Source organism: Sus scrofa, chromosome 16 (genome assembly GCF_000003025.6).
Source record: "Sus scrofa isolate TJ Tabasco breed Duroc chromosome 16, Sscrofa11.1, whole genome shotgun sequence".
Classification (NCBI taxonomy): domain Eukaryota; kingdom Metazoa; phylum Chordata; class Mammalia; order Artiodactyla; family Suidae; genus Sus; species Sus scrofa.
The window spans coordinates 29,537,753-29,561,401 of record NC_010458.4 but is presented as its reverse complement, the minus strand read 5'-3'; the positions used below and the strand labels follow the sequence as shown (position 1 = coordinate 29,561,401).

Here is a 23,649-nt window from a genome sequence, read left to right as displayed (position 1 = left end):
TGGATTATATGCAAATCATGAAACAACTTTTGGTTTCTTCCATGACCTCAGCAAGTTACAGGAAATGTCAGAGGAAATATTAAAATATCATTGCATACATTTCCATTTAACATTAAAGTCAATATAAAATTCAATATAAAAGTGGTATGAAGGTTCTTTGTTGTGATGAAATTGTTCTGTATCTTACTAGTGGTGATGAATACAGGAAGATACACATGGTATAAAATTGCTTAAAACTAAGTACACACGCAAATGAGTTCACATAAACTACTGAAATAGGAATGAGATCAGTGGCTTGTATCCATGTCAATTTCCCATTGTAACATTGTACTGTAGTTTGCAAGATGTTATCTTTGGGGAAAACTGATGAAAGATACATGAGATATCTCTCTATTATTTCTTATAATTTCCATGTTAATCTATAATTGTCTCAAAATAAAAACTGTAATTAAAAAAATTGCATCCAAGCACACATGAAACTAACTTATATGAACAGTTAAATCTTTTGAGAAAAATTATCCCATGAGAATCATCAGCTCCAGAGGTACTAAATTTATACATTAAAATAATTTATCAGAAATTTACCCTAATGTTATCACAGCTTATAAAATATTCATAATGGTTCCAGTAACAGTTACATCAACAGAAAGACTTCCTCAAAACTAAAGAGTATCAGAAATTATTTGTGATCTTGCATTAGTCAAAATTAACTGATGTCATTTTCCATTATATCATTGAAAATGAAATAGATAATTATATAAATTTTAATGACCTAAGGAATGAGTTTGCAGAAAATTAAGCCAGGAAATTTGCATGATCAATCAAGATATCACAATAGTACAGTAGTATTGCATTGTTGTATTATATATAATTATGAAACCAGAGTATTTTTTGAAAATTGTAAACTTATTTTGTTACACAACTATCACTATTATCCCAAGGTTTATAAGCTGTAAGATGTTTTTAAGGAAAATTCTTTATATGTTATTATCTTTAACTGTAACTTTTTCCCTACAGTTTGAACTAAAGGGCCTCAAGTTTTCATCTTTGCGCTGAGCCGCATAAAGTATATAAATCCCAGATGAGGGTATTTGATACAAATTGATCAAAATTTTCTTTAAATTTTAGCAGATGGTATATAAAATATATTGAAAGCTTATTTTTATAGAATTGAGCTTAAAGTTTTGAAATGATACCAGAAATTGTATCTAATTACCAATCTCAGAAGTCAGCTTCTTTTTTCAATGTCTGCCAAAATATTACTTGCTTATTTTATTTTATTATTTTACAAAAAGTCAACAAAATTCATCCATCATCACCCCTGACATTTGAATTCCAAAGAAGGCTTTACTCAAAGAAGGCTTCAATGAAGTCTTTTTATTTACTAGCCTTTCCAAATTATGTTTATTTTTCATTTATGACACATAGGATTAAGGATTACACAAATAAACTATTTGGATTTTTAAAATCTAAACATTACAGTTTTGATAAAAATTCCTATACTTGGGCCAATCTTCTTCACACACATCTGCAGCATTTCTCAGCTTATAATATGAATGACCAGATTTCCTGGAAACTTTAAAATGAACCCATCACCCTTCATTCTTGGCATTTTTATTTAATACTCACACTATTATCTCAAAAGGAATTTTTAGTTTTGAAAACAAAAAAACCAAAAGTGACTAGGATTTTACATATTAATGATAGATTTCATCATGCTGGGCAAAAATCAGGTCATTTAATTAGTTATTGGGGAGAAATACCTATGTAAACACTCCATTACAACTATATCTAGTCACTTGTGATGGAACATGATGGAGGATAACGTGAGAAAAAGAACGTATGTATATATGTGTGACTGGGTCGCTTTGCTGCACAGTAGAAATTGTCAGAAGACTGTAAACCAACTATAATGGAAAAAATAAAACATCATTAAAAAAAAATACTCCATTGCAAGAATATTGTTATAATCCTTCTGTGTACAGGTCATTCCCACTTCTTCTGCTATCCTAATGGTTCAGTCTATTTCCTTTTTCTCTTCTGTTGCAGAATGATTCTTGGGGAAAACAGTACTCCTATGCCCTCTTCAAAGCAATGAGTCACATGCTGTGCATCGGTTATGGTGCCCAGGCCCCCGTGAGCATGTCTGACCTCTGGATCACCATGCTGAGCATGATTGTGGGGGCCACCTGCTATGCCATGTTCGTCGGCCATGCCACGGCTCTCATCCAGTCTTTGGATTCCTCAAGGAGGCAATATCAAGAGAAGGTGATTTTTTTATTTCTAATATGTTTAACCAGCTAGTTTGTAAATTTAATTAATGGTTTCAGATAACTAAACTATGCCCTATATCAAAATTAGAATGAGATAAAATGTTTAAAGGAGGAAAACACAATCTTCCACATTTTGAAGTTTCTTCAAGATGGTCCTTGTAGCTTTTGTTTCCAGTTTCTCTCTTAAATAACACATATTTTTCAAAAATCTGAATTTACATTCACAGAAAAATAGTTACACGTTTCAAAATGTATGAAGCTGATTTAAGGAATTATCATGGTTCATGTTTTATCATTTTTCAGCAGTTAAGATAATATAAAGCCTTCTGTAGTACATGTTAGGAAAATATGTTAGCTGATTAAATGCAGACAGACAGCCACTGCACATGTCTCTCTGTGCCTCTCTGCATGCATGGTACAATCATAGTTTATATTACAGTCCATATGCTTAGCTGAGCATATGCTGCCCTTATATCTGGATAAGTCATCACATCCTCCAGTCTTTAAAATGCATATTACCAGCTGCTACGATGCATTCTTATGCACAATGTGCTAATTAAAATGATTGCTGCTCTAAACTTTTCTCAAAAGGGAGACAAAAAGTAAATTTGTGTAATAATTTACTCATTGGATTTTTTTCATATGCTGAATTAATGTGTTTGGGACTAGACTTCGGATAATTGGACAGTACTTATACTCTTGACCAAGCATCAGTAACTTTCTAACAGATAAATAAGAATATTTTATAACTGAAGGAAGACTTTATAATGCAGAAGCTCTATTGAACGTGACAATATATATAATATGCACTTTGCCAAAGAACTTATCTGAAAGAAATGGTTGAAATAGTTCTAGAATACTTCTCTTGGTGAGTGATAACAACTTATACCCATAATTACTTACAAAGCAGCCAAAGATCATTTCATTTGTGGTTCTATTTACAGAAGTTTTCAACACTTGAATCACACAGTAGGAAAAGGGGGACCTTGGTAGTTTACTCCCCTTGAATGTAATTGTACTGACACCAACTATTACAGAGAGCAAGTATTTTATTACTGAAATAATGAAAAGATGAACTGCCAAAATTGCCTTGAAGTTCACTTTAAAATAAAGCCTCCAATTATACTGGAAAGAACAAAGCATATGGTAAGGCAGAAGAAACTTCATACAGTAGTGATTTTGACTAGAAGTTATATGCTCTATAGAATTTGGGCTAAATTTATGGAGATTTAAGATAAGATTGCAACATGGTATATTTTTCTATTACACTATTTCTTTTTCCCTTTCAGTGAATATTGCTTTTCATACAAATGCTCATTTCCCACTTCCTTTTGGCCTGCATCATTGCTACATATTTTCTTAAACACAAACATGTCTTTAATTTCTAGGATTGCATTGATTAGTATTATATTGTATGCTAAGTCAAGTCACCATTTTTATGTTTTTAGACTTGCTCATTTAACTTGGAAACCCAATTTATTCCAGTATATAGTCATAAGTATTTACATGCAAAAATGTTAAAATATTAGCCGTAATTTCAAGTACTTGGTCTTACAAGTGCTTAATAGAGAGCAAGGATACTGGGGTAACTTTTTGTTACTTTCTGACATTTGGAGCTATTTATTCAGAACCAGCTGATTAAAAGTATGTGTGTGTGTGTGTGTATATATATATATATATTTTGTCTCTGAACAAGATTTGTCAATTAATTTGGTTCTAGAATACTGTTCTCATTTTCTAGTCAGCATAATTCAGGTCCTAAAGTCACTGTGTTACATTTTTAAATGTTTACTTTTACAAATAATGTGTATCTTATTTTCAGTTCAGTACTAGAGAATGATTCTGAATAGTGTAAGATTGATTTATAGCTTCTTTTGTGATTTGGCCACTTGGGTTATTTATTTTTAGATAAAGTACTCATGATATACTCATTAACTGTTCTAAAGCATATGTTCAGTGGTGTTTAGTACTTTCACAGTGTTGTGCAATCAGCACTATTGCCTAGTTCTAAGACAGTTTCAACCTTTAAGCATTAAGAAGTCACTCCTGGAGTTCCCGTCATGACTCAGCAGAAATGAATCTGAGGTTGCAGGTTCTATCTCTGGCCTCGCTCAGTTGGTTAAGGATCCAGCGTTGCTGTGAGCTGTGGTGTAGGTCTCAGACAGGGCTCGGATCTGGCATTTCTGTGGCTGTGGTGTAGGCCAGCAGCTGTAGCTCCTATTCGACCCCTAGCCTGGGAACCTCCATATGCCATGGGTGCAGCCCTAAAAAAAAAAAAGGCAAAAAATAAGTTACTCCCCAATTTTCCCTCCCCACAAGGCAACTATTAGTCTGCTTTCTTTCTCTTGATTTCCCTATTCTGTATATGTCATGTAAATGCAATCATGTAATATGTGACCTTTTAAAATATCCTTGAGGCTCATCAAATTTTTATCATGGATCAGTGCTTTATTCTTTTTCGTGGCTGGTTAATATTCCATCATAAGGATGTAACACATTTTCTTTATCCATTTATCAGTTGATAGACTTTCAGTTGTTTCCATTTTTGGCTCTTGTGAATTGTGCTGCTATTAACATTTGTGGACAGGCATTTCTTTGAATATTAGCTTTCATTTCTTTTAGATATATACCTATGAGTGGGATTGCTGGGTCACAGAATAATTCTAGGTTTAACTTTTGTGGGAACTGATTAATTACTTTTGTATTTAATATCTGTCTTTAGGTATTTTGGAACCATCTACCATGGATGTCTACAAAATTAATATTGATACTATTTTCATTGTCATGTACCCAGCAATAACATATTAGTGATATAAAAGAAGCAAGTTTTACCCAATAGTTTTTATAGCAGCAATTCAGAATGTGCTGGCATTCAAACACCTAATCTGGCTCCAGAATTCAGTCCTAAACATAAAACTACTGTCTCTCCATGACTACCATACTCTTGCTCAGGTGAATATATTGATCAAGTCTGGTCTGCTGCAGATCACCTAGCCTACTGGTTTAGTTTGGAATCTCAGAGTCACTTCATTCTTCCTTCCCAAGGACCAGTTCTTCAACCTGGATCCCTCAAATTTAAGAGTTCTCTAATCCCACACAGTAGAATAAGGTCTTCTGATGGTGAGACCCTAATTTACACAGTATGCCAATGATTATAATCTGACAGTGTTATAGCGTTGACCATCCTCATTGTCATTAGTATTATTTTCTCTCTTGACCCCCCCAAGAAAACTGCATAATAATCTTTATATTGCCACAGATTAAAACTTTATTACAGATAAAACTTTGACTTGAAGCACAGTGTATGCTGCTAATTTCATGAGCTATCATATTTTGTATTCTATTCTATTTCATACAGCTACATTTTCCCCTTCTCTTTGATATGGACTTTATGATGTAAAATAGGTGGTGTTTAAAATGTGCCTCTACACGGCTCTTCTCTGCATTACCAACAAGCTGCATGGTTTCTGTTACTGGTCATCAAGTAAGCTCAACTTCAGAAATGCTCAAACACAGTTATTCAGTTTTGGTTTTGATTTTGGTTTTTTGACTCTAATTGCTGTTTCAACTTTATTTAGTGAGGTTCATCTTTTCTGAGCAATTAAAGTTTCCCTGCCTGTACATAGAACTTTGGGGGGCTGGAGGAGCCAGGAGTAAGAAAGATAGCCTTGCTCCGGAGGCTCACTTCTCTCTTCTATTGTAAGCCTATGAGGAGCTGCTGTTTGTATTCTTATCAAGGTAGAAGATAGCAGTGGGGAGGGAAGGGAAGAGGCAGTTTGATTATGCCTGCTAGAGCTGTTAAACTAGTGTCTCTGGGTGGGTCCAGTGGATGATTAAAGCTGGCACTTTGAGAGATTCTTTGGGCATTTTAGGTAAACCCCATTGAGTCCCTTTCCTGCATGTCCCTAGCTGAGGCCCTGACCATACAACAGACATTCCCAGCCTCTTTCTGTTGAGGGTTCCCTGCTCTGCCAGGGGGCACACTTGGATGGGACCCAAGATGTAATGCTGGCTCTCCTGTGTAGCTCGGATCTGGTCCACAAAGAATACTTGCCTGCCTCTCTTAGCCCATCTGTCAGCATCTCAGCAGTCTGCTGCCTCTTCCATCAGAGCAATGAGGAGGCTGTGTCTAGCCTTCTTTGATACCTCAGCAGGAGTCAGACCCAGTGTCCACAGGCTTCTTGCATGCTTTCAGATGTGAATCTCCAAACTCTGTGAACTCATTTCAAAGATTCCCCAAGTGGTTTTCTTAAAACTTCTCACACAGGTCAAATGTTAGACGGTAACCCTCCAATACCCTATCCCAAAGCGGTTTAGGAAAGGAACTCAGAGAAGAGTAATTGTTCTTCTCAGGAAAATCTGTCCACTGTTGTCAGCAGGAAAATTCTCACTCTACTCTGACCTCTGTAGAGCTTCAGTGAGTTGAGACCTCCAGGAGTCCTGATCTTTGGATCACCATTTACAATTGCAAACCCATTTAGGAGAGAGTCTCCTATACAACCAGTATTCTGATTGCTCAGATTAGCAGCTCAGTGAACGTGAGGAAGGAAGAGTAAGTCACAATCTAGCAGCTTTTTCAACCTTTTTTTTTTTAATTTTAAGCTCTTCTCAAAGCCTCCCCTACAGAATAATGTAAATAAATAATAAATATACATGTATGTGTACATACACATGCGTGTGTGTAAACATACATACATATATATGTATGTATATGGTTTAATGTTGAATTACATATATAATTGTTCCCTGGTCAAATAAGTTTGGAAATATTGACTGAAACAACAAATTGAAGTGATTTTTTGATATAAATCTGTGTGCCCTAAACATTTAACATTTTGTCTCTGCCCTCCATGCCAGAGCCCTATATTATTATAAGTGATTAACACACACTTTAGGAAATACCTATCTAGGTGAACTCCCCAGTGACTATCCCTTTTTTTAAAAACTGACCTTGGGTAGTTACTATCTTCTCTCTGTATATTTGCAGCTCATTTTGTCTTTTGAAATGAAACTGCTTTGGATCACTATGTGTCCTTTATACTACATTGTGTCTTGGTTGATACCCTTGGGTATCCCTGGGAAAGCCTACCATTATTTCTAGACTTGTCGCTCTCTTTCTTATCAAATAATTATAGTCATAGCAGCTTTTGGATGTGCACTTTTTCCCTCTGTAGTAAGAAGGAATTATAACACAATATACACTATGAATTTAGAGTTAGAAACTTTTAACTCACCTTGGTGTACCTGATGTACACAAATGACTTCTATTGTAAAATTTGAAGATGACAAATATTTAATTATATGGGAAAGTAATCAAATTGAAATAACCTCATACACTGAATAGCTTCTGAATCTAGAAAGCAGAGTGCATATAAATCCTAGGCAGGTACAGGATGACTTGTTTAAATAAACTGTGCTTTCTAAATGGTAGAGCACAGGACAATGAGCCACTGTTGCCCTGGGCTTCACATATTGATTATGTTGTATAAAATTGTAAAAATGACTGATAATCAGCTTAATAATGAAAATAAATTAAAATTCTAAATTTATCCAAATGGACCAGATGATAAAATTATGTCCACTTCAGTAAGAGTTTGCTTGATGCCCATTAAAAGCCCTTTAGAGTAAGAAGGTGAAGTTTAATGTAAGTAGTTGCTCACCATATAAGTGAGTTTTATGTAATCCTGCATTATGTGTGTGTGTATGTAATGTATGCATTGAGCTTAAACACAGGTCATTTTTTAGAAACTAAATTTTAATATACTTTCCCTTCTGGAATTCCGAGGTCAATTTCCTGTAAGTAAAAAGTATACTATCAAAATGTCTTACATCAGGGTTGAAGCCATTTCTTAGTTGCTTGGCTGGTCAGGAGTGTGTTCTGATTTAGGACATAATGGAACTCTGTTTGAGAAAGAAGGATGAAAGAGTTAGTCACTGATGTTATGTAATTCTGAATCCGAAATTTAAAAAAAGAAAAAATGATTCTCTGACCAGAGTAATGGTAGATCAAAAGGGAAAAATTTGGAGTAATGGCCATGATGGTTTATAAATAATCCTATTATGCAGTTAAAAAGAAAAGAAAGTTACATCCTCTTTTGCAACTCATCTTCATTATATCAAGAAATTAGTCAGTTGAGCTGCAAATTTGGTTTACTAGTTTTGTAGGCTATAATAGTATTTGTCTTAGAAGAACAAAGGAGCTTTGTGGTTATAATGATCTTGAACTTGGAAAATCATATCTACCTAGTTCTTAAATGAAAAATGACTTGATAATCTCATTTTCATTGGGAGCATTCTTAGGAGGGAGAGGTAGCTCTAACATCCATGTGCTTTCAGCAAAACATTTCATTTGTTTTTCTTCATTATTTGTAAATGCCATCTTCCTTTCTTTATAAATAAGAATGCCATGAGCACAGCACCCACGTGTTCCTTAATTAGTCGGAAAGATTTCCAGTTCGGCTATACTGTATACTTTTGCTTCCCAGGATCTGAATTAAATGTACTCTGGTATGCTAAAGTGGTAATGCTGCCAAGTGCTCTCAGGCCAGGGCAATCCTTGGACTAGGAATATCTATGGGAGTTTCTCTTAGAATAGCAGTGCCATAGCCTTTCGGTTAGCTTCATGTGGCCACTTGAGATGCTAAAAAAATCAGGCTTCTGGCAAAATAATTCTTTACCTGCTCACCTGGGAAAAATATTTTTCAAACTAAAGGACTGTTATAAAGATAAATAAAAGGAAGGAGTTTGAGGCTGTTAATTTCAAGGAGAAAAATACAGTGTTGACAACTGTAAATCTCTTATACTACTGATTTTCAATCTTTGTATTTTAATATGTCCCACTTGTATTTTTTTCACTCACTGATACTTTCTGTGTCCAACCCTGACATTATATGCTGAAATTTCCTGCATCTTTGTTGTGGGTATTCATGTTTTTAGGCTTGTACAAATTACTAAAGATTTGTTCTCACCAGTCTTTCATTTAGTTCTTTGCAGTTTACATTTATCATTGACAGTACATCTGACAGCTTCTTATAATGGCTCTAAAACAGAGCTTCATTTTCTACTATTTTCTTTTATTGATTGATGTATGGATTTAATTTTTAGAAATGTTTGAATTTTCATTTGAATGTTCTCCCTGAAGTTCTCTTTCAAATACTTTGCTATATTGTGCTAGTGTCCCTCATATGTCATAAGACACAAATACACTACTAAGCACTTTCCCAGGGCAAAAGCTTGTCTCCAGGGATCCTCTTACCTGACAAGAACCCACTCTGGAGAAGACTTCCCACTACATGTCCTTGCATTTGTTTGGTCGGATCACTGGGTTCAATTGGAAGTGGAGAAGCCTTGAAGAATGCAGAGAAAATGAGCAGGCAGAGATCTGTCACCAGTCCAGAAAAAAAGCCCTAATTGTGAGAAGATTCCTGGCAGACAGGAGCAAAATGTACAAAGGCCCAGAGGTGGCTATTTGTGGGGACTATTAAATTGTCTAGTTTGAATGACGCAAAAGCTACCCTGCTGGGCAAAGTGTGAAATAAGATTGGGTTATGGTCCACTTAAGAATAGTGTTCAATACTGGAGTGATAAGACTGAATTAGGAAAAGGATATCCCTAGCAAAATTCTAGCAATGGGAGGCAGTCATTGATGCTTTTAGGAAAATAAATCACAGCAGTGCATGAAGTACAGTGTACTCCTAATCTAGATTGAAAGGGTCCAAGGACAAAAGATCACATCATAAATGCTTTCTTATAGAACCATTAGTACAAACACTAGCCTTTTAAGTAGATAGGACACTTTGATCAATAAAACTGTTGGAAACAACAGTCTTGTATGAAGCAGTTGAATCCATATAGACTTCAGAGTTAAGATGTTGTGTAAATTGAGTCTCAGATATCCATTTTTTATCCACTTGATGCATATGCTTTGAATGCTTACAATGTGTCAGGCTGGTACTAGACACTGAGTATACTAAGTGAGCAAATGATATGATACCTTCCCTCATCAAGCTTCTTGTAGTACATTGGGGCAGGGGAGGGGTGTGACACTCAGTAATAAGATACATAAAAAGCAATCATTATAAAAATTTTAAAGTGCTAGGAAAGGAAATTTAAAATTCATGCTAAGAGATTTTAAGACTTTAACTTGTCATATGGGATGAAGTGGGGTGGGGGGAGAAAAAAAATAATATTTGTGAAGAGACCTGAAGAATGAGCAGATGTAAGATAGTGAAGTGAACACATGGGAAAAAACACTAAGTGTGAAAAAGCTTGCCATCATTCAGCGATGGACAGAAGGAAATTGTGACCATGGCAGAGAGAGAAGTGAGATGCTGCTGGATGAGGCAAGAGATGACATGAGTCAGAGCAGATGGCACCTCATAGGCCAACTGAACCATGCCATATTTCAGCCTAAGAGTTTGAAACAAAAGAGTAGTACAGTAGATTTGTATTTTTTTAAAAGAGTATTCAGTCAACAATGAGTATAATAGATTAAAGGTTAGCAAAAATGGCCTAACATTTTTTGGTATTAGGTAAATGGGCCAGTGCTAACTTGCAAAGATCTAGGTAGGATTTCAGTTTTAGCAGGTGGAAATATTAAACGGGTAGACATATTAAAGTGGCCATTCCAGATTGGATACATACTACTCAGTACTATACTGAGCTGCTATTTAAGAAAGAGAGCTGGGAGTTCCTGTTGTGGCTCAGCGATTAACGAATCTGACTAGGAACCATGAGGTTGTGGGTTAAATCCCTGGCCTTGCTCAGTGGGTTTGGGATCTGGCATTGCTGTGAGCTGTGGTGTAGGTCACAGATACAGCTCGGATCCTGCATTGCTGTGACTGTGGAATAGGCCAGCGGCAACAGCTCCAATTGGATCCCTAGCCTGGGAACCTCCATATGCTGAGGGTGTGGCCCTAGAAAAGACAAAAAGACAAAAAAAAAAAAAAAAAAAAAAAAGAAGAGCCAATAATTCAGTGATCTAAAGAACTATATAATTTTGCAAAGATACTCTGTGAGAGGAGAGGCCAGGTCCAAGGGGTGATTGTGCGCCAGAGGGTCATTTTTGGAACAGATTCTACCAAGTCGTTCCTCCACTATTACCTGCAACAATTTTTAATATGTATCATAATTACCTGGAGAGCTTGTTGAAACACTTCCAGAGTTTCTGATTCATTAGGCCTAAGGTGGGGCTTTAGAATTTTTATTTCCAACAATATCTCAGCTCTACTACTGGTCCAGAGACCACCCTCCCGCCCTGCACTCCTCTTCAAGAACCACTTCCCTGGGGTATTGTTCTTGTCTGCATGTTTGAAGTTGTGGTTTGGACATGTCTGTCTTCTAGCTTATGACAAGAGGAAGGCGAGACACATCAATTCTACTCACATTCCATTTATGAGCACTTACAATGTTGGTACTCAAGGAAGCTGAGAAATTTAGTCTAGTGGACAACTTCATGACCAGGTAGCAACTCTGTATAATATGGAAGAGGCAGATAACATATTTAGGGGAGAAACTGGTGACCTCTGCCACAGATGCTAGAGCAAAAATAGGAAAATGCCTGCAATTTTCTAGGAAGCGTACACTTTGGGTGAGTCATGGATTGTTTGAAAAACAACAAAGGCCTGAGGCCATTTGTGTAGGTTTGGTAGGTAATGGGTAGCCATCGAGATTTTTAAATATATCTGACTCTATAAGAAGATAGAGAATGAGGAGATACAAGGAACAAGAGATAATGGAAGAATAAAGCAGAGGGAAGAACTCTTATCTTCCATTAAGCCATCTGTTATAAACTTGGAATGCATTATCTAAAATGCTTTTATGCACTGTGTCTTATCTACCAGGGATAATAAAGTATCATTAAAACATAAGTGGAGGGTATATTCTTTATTAATAAAAGTATTACTGTTAAAAAGCTATTATATTAAAAACTTGGGTACAAATAATTTTTATTTCTCCTTGCTTTTCAGTTGTGATCTGATCATTCATATTGAATCACTCACATGCATTTTTCCGTCATTTTCAATGAAAAGCAATTTATATAAAACAAAATTACACCAGATGTGTCGTAAATAACATTCACTATTCACTATCTGAAGTCAGAATTTTTTTTCTGAAGATTGTATGAAATGAAATAAGAACTCAAGAATTTTGAAATGAGTATTTTGATAGTCTGAACTTGAAATGCAAATTTAGAACTTTTGGTATGCAAATGAAGCAAGTATAAACTACTTTGATGCAAAATATTTTCAACTTTCTTATTTTACTATACCAATATTTTACTTAAAATATATCTTATTTTACTTAATATAATATTTAACAGTAACACAATACATTATATTTATTATTATCAATATGTCATTATTAACAATAAAAAAATACAAAAAAACATTTTACTTGGAGTATATCTTTTCAACTGAGTATATCATGGTAAGGATAATGACCATTATCAGGTGATAAGATATAATTTAGATATAATATAAGCTAGATGATTACATTCCACATCCACTGCTTAAGCTATGCCAAGTGAAATTATCTTAGAATAGTATATCCATTTTGAAAGATTTCTTTCTGTCCTTCCACTTCACCAAGTTTTTATTAATATTAATGGACTAAAAATTTGAAAGTTATTTAAGCAATTGGGGGAAATCTACTTTTGAAATACCCAGCATTAGCATTTTTAATGAAAAATGATCTTCAGTTTTAGCATTGTAATTTTATTAAGTGACAGAAAAAATCTAAGATGTCTATTAAATGATGAAAGTAGATAATTTCAGTTTTTTCCCCAATGAGAACACAAAATACTGAATTTCATCTTAATGTTATGATTTATTCTTTCATTTCCTAATAGTGTGCTGATCACTAGAGCACCAAATTATTCTGTAGTTATTAACAGAAATATCTCACTTAATTAGAGTTCAATTAGTAATCACGACTTCCTGAATTAAACTCCATGCCTGAATTTAATGGAAAAGCAACATTTTAGAAGTAGAGGCAGAGCTGCTAAAGGTAGGTGTATGGAGAGAAACAGGAAAAATAATTTATAAGCAAGAGCAGGAACATGAAAATGATAAAAACAACATTTGGCAGCTAGGAAGCAAGCCCTGTGGCACAATGCAGTGTAGGACCACACCTCGTCTGTGTGCATGGGTAATTTTCAACTGGTTTAGATCGGGCTTTGGTTGGAGGGCTCATATCCTGCTCCACCAAATTTTGATCAGTTGATAAACTTTGTTTGTATTACAAAGAGAGTTCCTTCTGTTTTGCTGGTACCTGGCAGTCAGGTTGCTAAGCTCAGCTGGTCCTACAGACATGAGAATTTGGACTCACAGGGGCTGTTAGAGATGAGGAGTTCCAAATCACACAGTGGGGTTCCCCGATAATAATGCAAGTTCATGCTTCCCCCATAGCAGTGAACGTTCTCAGACAGCCATATGGGGCACAAGTCTAAGATGATAATTGCGGGATTTTGTTTTCCAGTTTACCCAATTTTACTTTTTATTTTTAATTGCATCTGCCATTTAATTTCTCCAGATTTTCAACCCAAATGTTTAGTTCTTAAAAACAGGAGTGCCCTGGTAGCTTAGGAGGTTAAGGATCTAGCATTATCTCTGCTGTGGTTTAGGTCACTACTGTGGCATGAGATCAGGCCCTGGCCTGGGAACTTTCACTTGCCACAGGCATGGCCAAAACAAACAAACAAACAAAAAAAACCCAGAAATTCTAAAAACAGAAAACAAAAACCAAAAACAATGAAAGACGCCTTTCTAAAGGTGACAAACATTATTTAAAATGTCGAGAAAATTTACAGTTGATTTGGGGAATGATTATTCTGAAATATATTTAAATGTTTTTAAAGGGTAAAAGAGTAAAAGCCTTAATTGTCTGGAAGCTTTCTTTATAGGAACACGATTTCTTTCTTTATAGGAACACTGATTGAATGACTCATTCTTCCCAACTTCTTGGCAATAATATCATAGCATTCTAGTCATACAAGCACCAGGAAGTTATACATTGGAGAAATCACAAAATTTAAGACATTAAATTTACAAATCAATACTCTCTTCTTTTTATACATTATTCAGATGACTAGATTCCAAACTTTAAGACATTAATGATGCATTTATATAATCATATTGATAACCTCTTATATTAGCAGTATGAAAAAATCTACCATAAAGAATGATGCTTTTATATTTTTAAACCATATTTTTAAACATACAAAATAGAGTAAAATGTAAAATCTCGAGATTTATAATTTAATAACTGGAAGCTGAATATATACAATTGTAAAGAATTATAACAAAGAAAATAGTATTCTGAGAATGAGTGTGCATAGGGCTCATCACTAGTAAAACATATCTGTGAGAACTATGAAAATTTCAATAAACAGAAACCTTAATTAAATAGAGTTGGGAGACCAGAAGGGGGATCAGTCACAGTCTACAGCAATAGCAGCACCAGCAGGAAGAAGTATTCCTCTTTGCTGTCAAGGTCTCAGCCAATGAATGAAAAGCCTTTGGCTCTGTTTACTATAGCCCTCCCAACTCCCTTTTCCTCTCCGTAAATGAATTCTCCTTCCCTTTCCTTTCAGGGATTGGCACCTGGCTTGCCATGACCATAGACCCCAAATTGCAATTCTCTGCTGATCCCGAATAAACCCATCTTTGCTGGAGAAATACGTAGTAGTAATTTGTTTGTTTCTCATCAGCAGGACATATGTGCATTTTTAAATGGCTAAATTATTATCCAGATCATTAATACTAGCTAGACAACATTAACATAAACATTTTCTTAGCTTAACATTGTTGATTTTTTTTTATTTTTAACTAGAAAGAAGGATTTATCAATTTAGATATCTTTATTATGATTTTACTCTCAATTAATTCACATTTTGGAGATGAGAAGGCTGAGATCCAAAGAGATTAAGTTACATTTCACATTCCAAAGGGACAAACAGCACTCTTACTTTTCAACCCACTGTGCTTTGTAGGGATGCATAGATAACAAAGAGAATAAAATTTTCAGAAGTATTTTGCAGGTCAGCCTTTGCACTTTTCTTCTAACCTCTAAAAACATCCAAAGAAGACCACATAGTGAACTAAAATTACTATTCTAAGATTGTAGCATTCATATAAACATTTTTTAAAAAATTTGTTGAAGTGTAGTTGATTTATACTGCTGTGTTAGTTCCACGTGTACAACAAGGTGATTCAGATGTATGTATATACATATGTATATAATCTGTTTCAGATTCTTTTCCCTTATTGGTTATTACACGATATTTAGTATAGTTCCCTGTGCTACACAGCAGGTCTTTTCCCTTATTGGTTATTACACGATATTTAGTATAGTTCCCTGTGCTACACAGCAGGTCTTTGTTTTATGTATAAAAGTGTATATATGTTACTAAAGGTAGGAGGATAAGTTAGGAGTTTGGGATTAACATAAACAATTTTTTTTAAAAGGCAGCGATGCTCAGGTCAAACATTTGATAAGCGGATTAATTATAGTCTTCCTTGGCTGAGTCCTTGTGTTTGGTGAACTAGAATTAATTGGGCATTTTATCCAAATATAAATAACTTTTCATTTAAAAAATCATTTTGCCAGCACGGTTTAGATTCTTTCAGCTTTATGAACAGTGAATTTACACTTTAGAAAACCAATTTTCACAATTTTTATTGATAATAAAATAGATTTCATCTTGTTCCAGAGTTTCTCTTTGGCCACATTTGATGCAATAAAGACATTGAAATGTCTCTGAGGGTTATTACTATCTTTTTACATTTCTCAATAAAACTTATACAAAAACCTTGCATTTATCTGAAAGAAAGTGTTCTTGGCACTGCACGCAGCTTTACAACCCCCTAAGTACAATGTAGAGATTAAAAAGGGAAAGAGTGCATACTTTCTTTGGCTGTTAAGCATTTATCACTAGAATCTCCCTACAAACTTGTAGAGGAGTTACTTTTCTTTTTCAGTGGTTGGAGAAATGTTGGTATAATTGTATTATATAAGGTATTTCAGGACACAGAGCATTTCACTGCTTTAGAATATAAATAAGTCATTTCCATGGGTTGTGCTAGCAACTTTGTTTCTCAGACATTGTATAAACTGATTTTTTTCTACCGATGTGGAAATATTACTTTGGTTATTATTTTATTATTTATATTTTATTATTAAAATGTTTTAAAATAGTATTTTTGACATTAGCTGGAAATGAGCCATTATTTTAAATGAGTAAAAGTTATAGGGTTTTTTTTTTATTATTTCTTCATGGAATTTGAAACCTAGTTGTAGATTTTTGAAATTAAGTTCTCATGTTTTAAAATAATAATGGGGTTTTTTTTTTTAGGAAAAGTAATCCAAAGATTTACAGTAATTTAAAAGAAGACACTGTGGAATTAAACATATGAAAGGTATTATGGCATAGTAATCTGTAACAAATTACCAGAATATTTGAGTGATAATGTTGGCCCTGATATTTCTACAGAAAGAAAGGGCACTCTAGTATCTTATTGTTTCTGTAGAAATTTACCTGCAATTCTTACATTACAGATTGGATTTCTGTGAGTTCTAAAAATTTCTCTGAGATTTTTCAGGAAAAAATATTAAATTATCTTCAAAGATATCAGATTTTATGGGGAATATACCTTATAAATAGGCTATGTTCTTAGGTTTTGAATCTGCTAATCCTACACTTAAGATTTTTATGAGTTAATTTTAAGAAACTGTACATGGAATCTAGTTTTGTTCCCTTGAAAAGAGGTTTGCAATATTATAACAACTGTCTTCTAAGGAAACACTGTATGATTCAGTGTAGCTGAAGATAGCTGCTAATAATTAGTGTGTTTACTGCACACTTATCTTGTCTGTGCCATTTTCTCTAGAAAAGGAAATAATATTTAATATTTTCTAGTTTTACGAAAAGTAGGAAAATTAACCTCAATTTGAACAAGCAACAGGATGTCTTAATCTCTTGGTCCCAGAAAGTTTCCTTTGTTGTAAACAACAAAAGGATTTCTTTACGATCATCTGACACCAAAATGTAATATTAATGTATCTGTAGTATGTAAAAAGAGGTACAGGTCTTGCAAGGGCACACAATTTATAAGTGTCTAGGATTTCCTCTGTGGCACAATGGGTTAAGAATGCAACTGCGGTGGCTTGAGTCACTGCTTTCGATTCCTGGCCCCACACAGTGGGTTAAAGGATCCGGCGCTGCCACAGCCATCGTGTAGGTTCCAGCTGCAACTCAGATTCAATCCCTGGTCTGGTTACTCCTGTATAATGAGTGCAGCCATTAAATTAAAGAAAAAAATTCGTAAATATCTTACCAAGTATTAGAACCATAAAATATTATGCTCTTTAGTTTTTACTATTTTCTGTGTGTGCTAAAATTTACATAACATGAAATTTACCATTTAACCATATTTTTCTGTATATATGTTAGAAACATATTTAATAATCCATAACTCAGCAACATATAACATTAATGTCTTTATAACATCAGTTCCAATGTAACTTAAGTTCTTCTAGAATGTCTTAGCATGGTCTAGATATCCATAATATATACAGAAAATAATGAAGTCACACATCTCAACTTGTTTGAAATCTTATTTTTTCACTTAATAATATATCTTATATATATTTCCACAAATGTCCTTTTTAAGTTTTTTTTTTTTTTTTTTTTTTTCTTTTGCTATTTTTGGCACTCCTGCGCATATGGAGGTTCCAGCTAGGGTCTAATCGGAGCTGTAGCCACCGCCTACCCAGAGCCACAGCAACGTGGATCCGAGCCGCATCTGCACCTACACCACAGCTCACGCACGCCGGATCCTTAACCCAGTGAGCAAGCCAGGACCGAACCCGCAACCTCATGTTCCTAGTCGATCGTTAACCACTGCGCCACGACGGGAACTCCAGGTTTTTTCATTTCATTGTCATAAGAACACAATATGAGATCCACCCTTTTCACATATTTTTAAGTATACAAAATCTTATTGACTATAGATACAATAAAGTACAGCAGATCTCTAGAGCTTATTCATCTTGCTTAACAGGAACTTTACGTTTATTGGTTACTAACTTCCCTTTTTCTCCTTCCTGGAGCCCCTAGAAACTTCTTTTCTCTTCTTTGATTCTATGAATTTGATGATTCTAGATGCCCCATAAAACTGGAGTCATGCAGTATTTGTCGTTTTGTGACTGGCTTATTTAATTTACCATAATATTTTATAGGTTCATCCATGTTCCTTTTTTTCTAAAGGCTAGAAAGCATCCCATTGTGTGTATGTACCACATTTTTATATCTACTCGCCTGTTGCTGGACATTCAGGCTGTTTCCACATCTTGGCTATTGTTGAATAGTGCTGCAATAATATAGAAGTGCTAAAATCATTTCAAGATCTTGATTTCAATTCTTTTGAATAAATATCCCAAAATTGCATTACAGATTGTAGGGTGCTTCTATTTTTAATTTTTTTTTTTTTTGAAGAACTTCCATACTATTTTCCATAGGGGATGTGATCAACACCAACAGGGCACAAGTGTTCCAGTTTATTCACATCCTCACCAACACTGGTTATATTTTGTTTGGTTGTTTGTTTATGTAATAGCCATCCTTACAGGTGTAAGGTGATATCTCATTGAAATTTTGATTTGCATTTCTCTGATGATTAGTGACATTGAGTATTTTCTCATAAACCTTTTGGCAATTTGTATTTCTTCTTTGGAGGATTGTCTATTCAAAGCTTTAGCCCATATTTTAATTGGGTTGTTAGATTTTTGTGTGTGTGTGAAGTTTGTTGTTGCTGTTATGTATTTATTTTACTATTGAGTTGTAAGGCTACCTGTAAAACTACTTCATTCCTTTGTTTATTAATTGTGGCATGCAACCATCACCACTATCCATTCCCAGAATTTTTTAATCATCCCAAATAGAAGCTCTATACCCATTGTAAAATAACTCCCTCCTTCCTATTTGTTTTTACTATTAACTTTAGACACAGTTATACTTCTGCTTGCTATCAAGTATTAGTTGAATAAATTAGCGTGTATGTCAGTAGAAATTGTAACCTAACATTGGTTCTATAGTGCCTTGAGGTGGTATCCAAGCCCCCTATTATTCTTTCCAGGGAAATATTTGTTAGTCTAAACTTTCTTCATAGATCTTTAATAGATGTATGGTAATTATGATTTTTTTAATTTATATTCATTCCTTGAGAGAGCAAATGAAAACATAAACTTTTTATAAGACATTCATGGCAACCAAGAAATACATTGTTTCTATGTATTAGTTATAAAGATAAAAGTTTATTTTGTTATAGTATAATTTTAGACTTTATCCAGGCTATTCTCTTTCATTTCTATACCAAAAAGTAAGGTTATTTTTATTAACCCATCTTTGACTATTATCTCATAGGTTGTTTGAAGTTAACTATAAGCATGAAACAAAATCTCATTTTTATCTATTTTGAACAGTCATTTATTGGCAATTTATCACTTGTTATGTTAAAGAGTAAGTTCCCCTGAGATATAGGAGTCGTGGTTAAGAAACGTCTTTAAATTTAATTTGATATCAAATAATCAAAATTATACATAAAATATTAATGTTTCAAATTTAACTAGTATTAGCCCTTCTTTTCTCTCAGTCATTTCATGCCATCACAGTATTTTTTTTTACTATATTGAAAATTCCTTTGAGGCTAGAAAGAGTGATTTTAATTCTACTTAATTCCTAGAGCACCAAATAAATACAGCATTGCTGAAGTTAGTATTAGCATATTTATTAAATAAATGAATAAAAATTAAATAGGCATCTACATAATTTGCCTTTGGCCAGTGAGATTATCAATTTAGAATCCCTTATTTCTGGAGTCAAGATTGATTTAGCCCTTTTCAGATGAGACTTGCTTAAAGCCTGAAGCCAGTTATTGCCTAGTATTTTTCTTTTTTTTAACTCAATGAATTTTATTAGATTTATAGTTGTACAATGATCTTCACAACCCAATTTTATAACACTTCCATCCCAAACCCCTAGCCCATGCCCCCACCAGCCAACCTATTATTATTCTTATTATTGAAATCTTTTCCTATTATTTTGTTGGGGTGAATTATTATTTTTAACTTACATCTTAACAGCAATAATAGAAAAGAAAAAGACATACATTCTACTGGGGTAATAAAGATTTTATTCTTTAAAAAATAACTTTAAAAGGTTAACCTAGAATCTACTAGCTAGTAACTTTTAAATTGGTTCAATAAATTAAACTTATACTTGAAAAAAAATCAAATAATATAATACAAAATTTCTTTTATTTGGTTTCAAACACAAAAAAAGTACGTCTTTATAATGTTCACTTTCAGAAAAAAAGTATTAAAATAAAAAAAGAAAAAAGTATACTCAGATACACAGTTCAGAGACTATGTTAAGTAAATATTTTTCAAAGTAATGTTGTAGATTAAGAGGAACATATAATAGGAATTCCCTTGTTGCACAGCAGGTTAAGTACCTGGCATTGTCACTGCAGTGGCTCTGGTGGCTGCTGCAGCACATGTATGCAATCCTTGGGTAGGAACTCCCACATGCCATGGGCATGGTCAAAACCAACCAACCAACCAACCAACAAACAAAACTGAGCATATCATAGAAAAGTACACACAATAGGAGAAAAATGCTAGTGACTCAACAATGTAATATTAATCAATGAGTAGCTGGACAGATGGACACCAATTACTTGTAGAGCTTCACATGTACTCTCACGGTGAGGGCTGGAGAACGTGTTCTCATATTGCTGGGCTCCAGCCTCATCTTCAAACTCAGGGGGAAACACCAGCTCTTGCACCAAAAGGAACAATTCTCTACTTCAAGGAGCATTTTCTAAGTGTCTCTTTATGTGGTGATGTTAAGGAAACTGAGGTTCTAGTTTATTAATTATTACAGGGTTATCTCAAACTGTTTGGACTGTTATAACAAAATACCATAACGGAGTGGCTTACAAGAAGTAGAAATTTACTTCTCATTCTTCTGGAAGCTGGGAAATTCAAGATCAAGACATAGGCAGATTTGATGTTTTGTTATGGTTTACTTTCTGGTCGCTAGGTTGCTGCCTTGTTAGCTATAATCTCACACAGCAAAAGGGGCAGTGAAGCTTTCTTGGGCCATACAAGGGCATTGATCCCTTCCACTCTTAAGGTCTCCGTCCTCATCACCTGATCACGTCCCAAAAGCCCCACCTTCTAATATTATCACCTTGGAGATTAGGTTTCAACATGTATTTTGAAGGGATACAAATATTCAAACCATAACAAGAGTTTTAAAAATCTGACCCAAGAATTAACCTTTTTCAAGTCCAATGACTAATAAAACATGCTGATGGTATGGTGGCCGTGGAGGTAATGAAAAGACTACCTTAAGAATTCAGCGACCAGGTTTTATTCCTGACATTTACAAACTAGATGTGAAACTTATATAAATGAATTTGCCATTCTAGACCTCTTTTCTTCATTTGTGAAATGAAACAATTGAAAACAATTATCTCTGTGGTGTCCTGAGCTCTGAATGTCTCCTTTTGTACTAAATATATATTAATTTCCCTTGGATGAGCCAAAAGGCACTGCAAAACATAATTCACCAATGTATAATACTGGTTGGGGATATAGGGTGTAGAAATCCCCTTTCTTAAAACTGTGTGACTCTTTCTATTCTAAATAAATGACTTTCAGGGCTTATGCTAACAATTATTTTTAATGTTAGATACTATATTTCTCTATAGCCCTCTTGGGGGATTTTCTTCCACTACTTTTGGGTTTCTAGCTACAACCTAATTTGTTATGGCATTACACATTTATGGTAACACCAAATCACACAGCTAACTGACTTCCAACAAGTTCAAGTAGGTCCTTCACAAAACCAAAAAGAGTTCATCTATTTCCCTGAGTTTTTGGGAAATAGATGACAACATGTAGGTATAAGAAGTGTTTGCATTTCTTGCCTTCTCCAAGACATTATTAACATCTCTTTAGCTGGAAAATCCATTGTTTTCCTAGGTTAGTTTGAACAACCAATGTGACAAGTAAGATTGGGTTGCAGGGGATTATGTGCAAAAGAGATGCCTAACTCTTTGGAAATATATAGTTAAAAAATAGGTCAGATCACAGAGAATGGAGCTAGAAAAACACCAACAGCAGTAGGCAAGGACAATTTAGTGGAAAGCCAACAGTACTCCATAATGTAGGAGCTTCTGAAATGAGAAATGAAGCAGAAGCCCTAGGAACAAACAATTCAGTAAACATGGAAAAATCCAGGAAGTAACTATAGTACTATGTATAGTGTGGGAAGTGTTATTCATAATGATTGCCATGAATCATCAAGGAAAATTTAAATTATGTTCAGTGGGCACCATGTACTCTGGCCACAAAAATCAAGGGTTTGAGAATGATTTAAAAGCACGGAGTTCTGATGTTTTTTGTGCAGAGATCTCCAAATTTGAGATTTCTGGGGAAATAAATATCTTCATGTTCTTTTGTATTTCAAATTTCAATATGTTTATATAAATACTTTATTTCTGCACCCTTTTATATTTGAACTTCCTTGGCGATATTGCACAGTGTTCTTGTTTGTGCCAGAGCAGGAAATTGTCACTAATTATGTTGGACGTTAAGCATTATCTTCAATCCATGGAAACACATTTCTTCCTTAAATTTTATGAGACCAAGTTCAGAAGCCATTTTTTAAAAATGAATGAATTTGTTTTTAGCAAATTAACCAATGCGCAGAATTTAACTAATCATGAACTGAAGAGTGGAAATTAGGTTTGAGACAATTGAGAAAGTGTATAACTATCTCAAAATTTTAAGTCTTTGAGTGATATCTTATATCTCTCAATTTATTCATTACTAGCTTCCACCATTTTCCTTGATCCATAGTTGTTCATTTTTGCTTGAGCGCTTTCCTTCACAGGGAGGTTACGACTTCACAAGACACACATTTACTTTGAAATGTTTTAATTTTATTAGCATTAAGCTGTCCATTAATTTGGCATCTCTCTCTCTAGCCAGGAACAGCAGAGCACAATAAATTAAATCCTCTCTTTCAAGTATTTTCTTTCCCAGGATAGCAACTCTCACTTTTCTCAACAAGTCCTCATATGCATATTTTGTCATTTTACAAACTCCTGGTTGCTTTCTTCTTATTTTAGACCAGTAATTCTCAACCTGGGCTGAACATTTGCATCACCTGGAAGCTTTTTAAAAATAATAATATCAGGAAGTTGCAGTATATTTTCACTGGCTTCATTAACATGGAACACATAATCTCCAGTAAATACAGGCATATGTTCTGTGTGTGAAGAACATGGTTCAGAGTTTCAGCTTC

The 23,649-nt window shown here is 34.4% G+C and overlaps 1 protein-coding gene across 2 annotated transcripts in view; it reads left to right on the top strand.

Moving 5' to 3' along the window:
• HCN1 (hyperpolarization activated cyclic nucleotide gated potassium channel 1) overlaps positions 1–23,649 on the top strand; it is a 369,562-nt gene that overhangs the window by 247,454 nt on the left and 98,459 nt on the right. For both annotated transcript variants that reach the window (XM_021077110.1, XM_021077111.1), the window contains exon 4: positions 2,050–2,268. In XM_021077110.1, the coding sequence (XP_020932769.1) occupies positions 2,050–2,268 (219 nt within the window). The remainder of the gene's footprint in view (positions 1–2,049; positions 2,269–23,649) is intronic.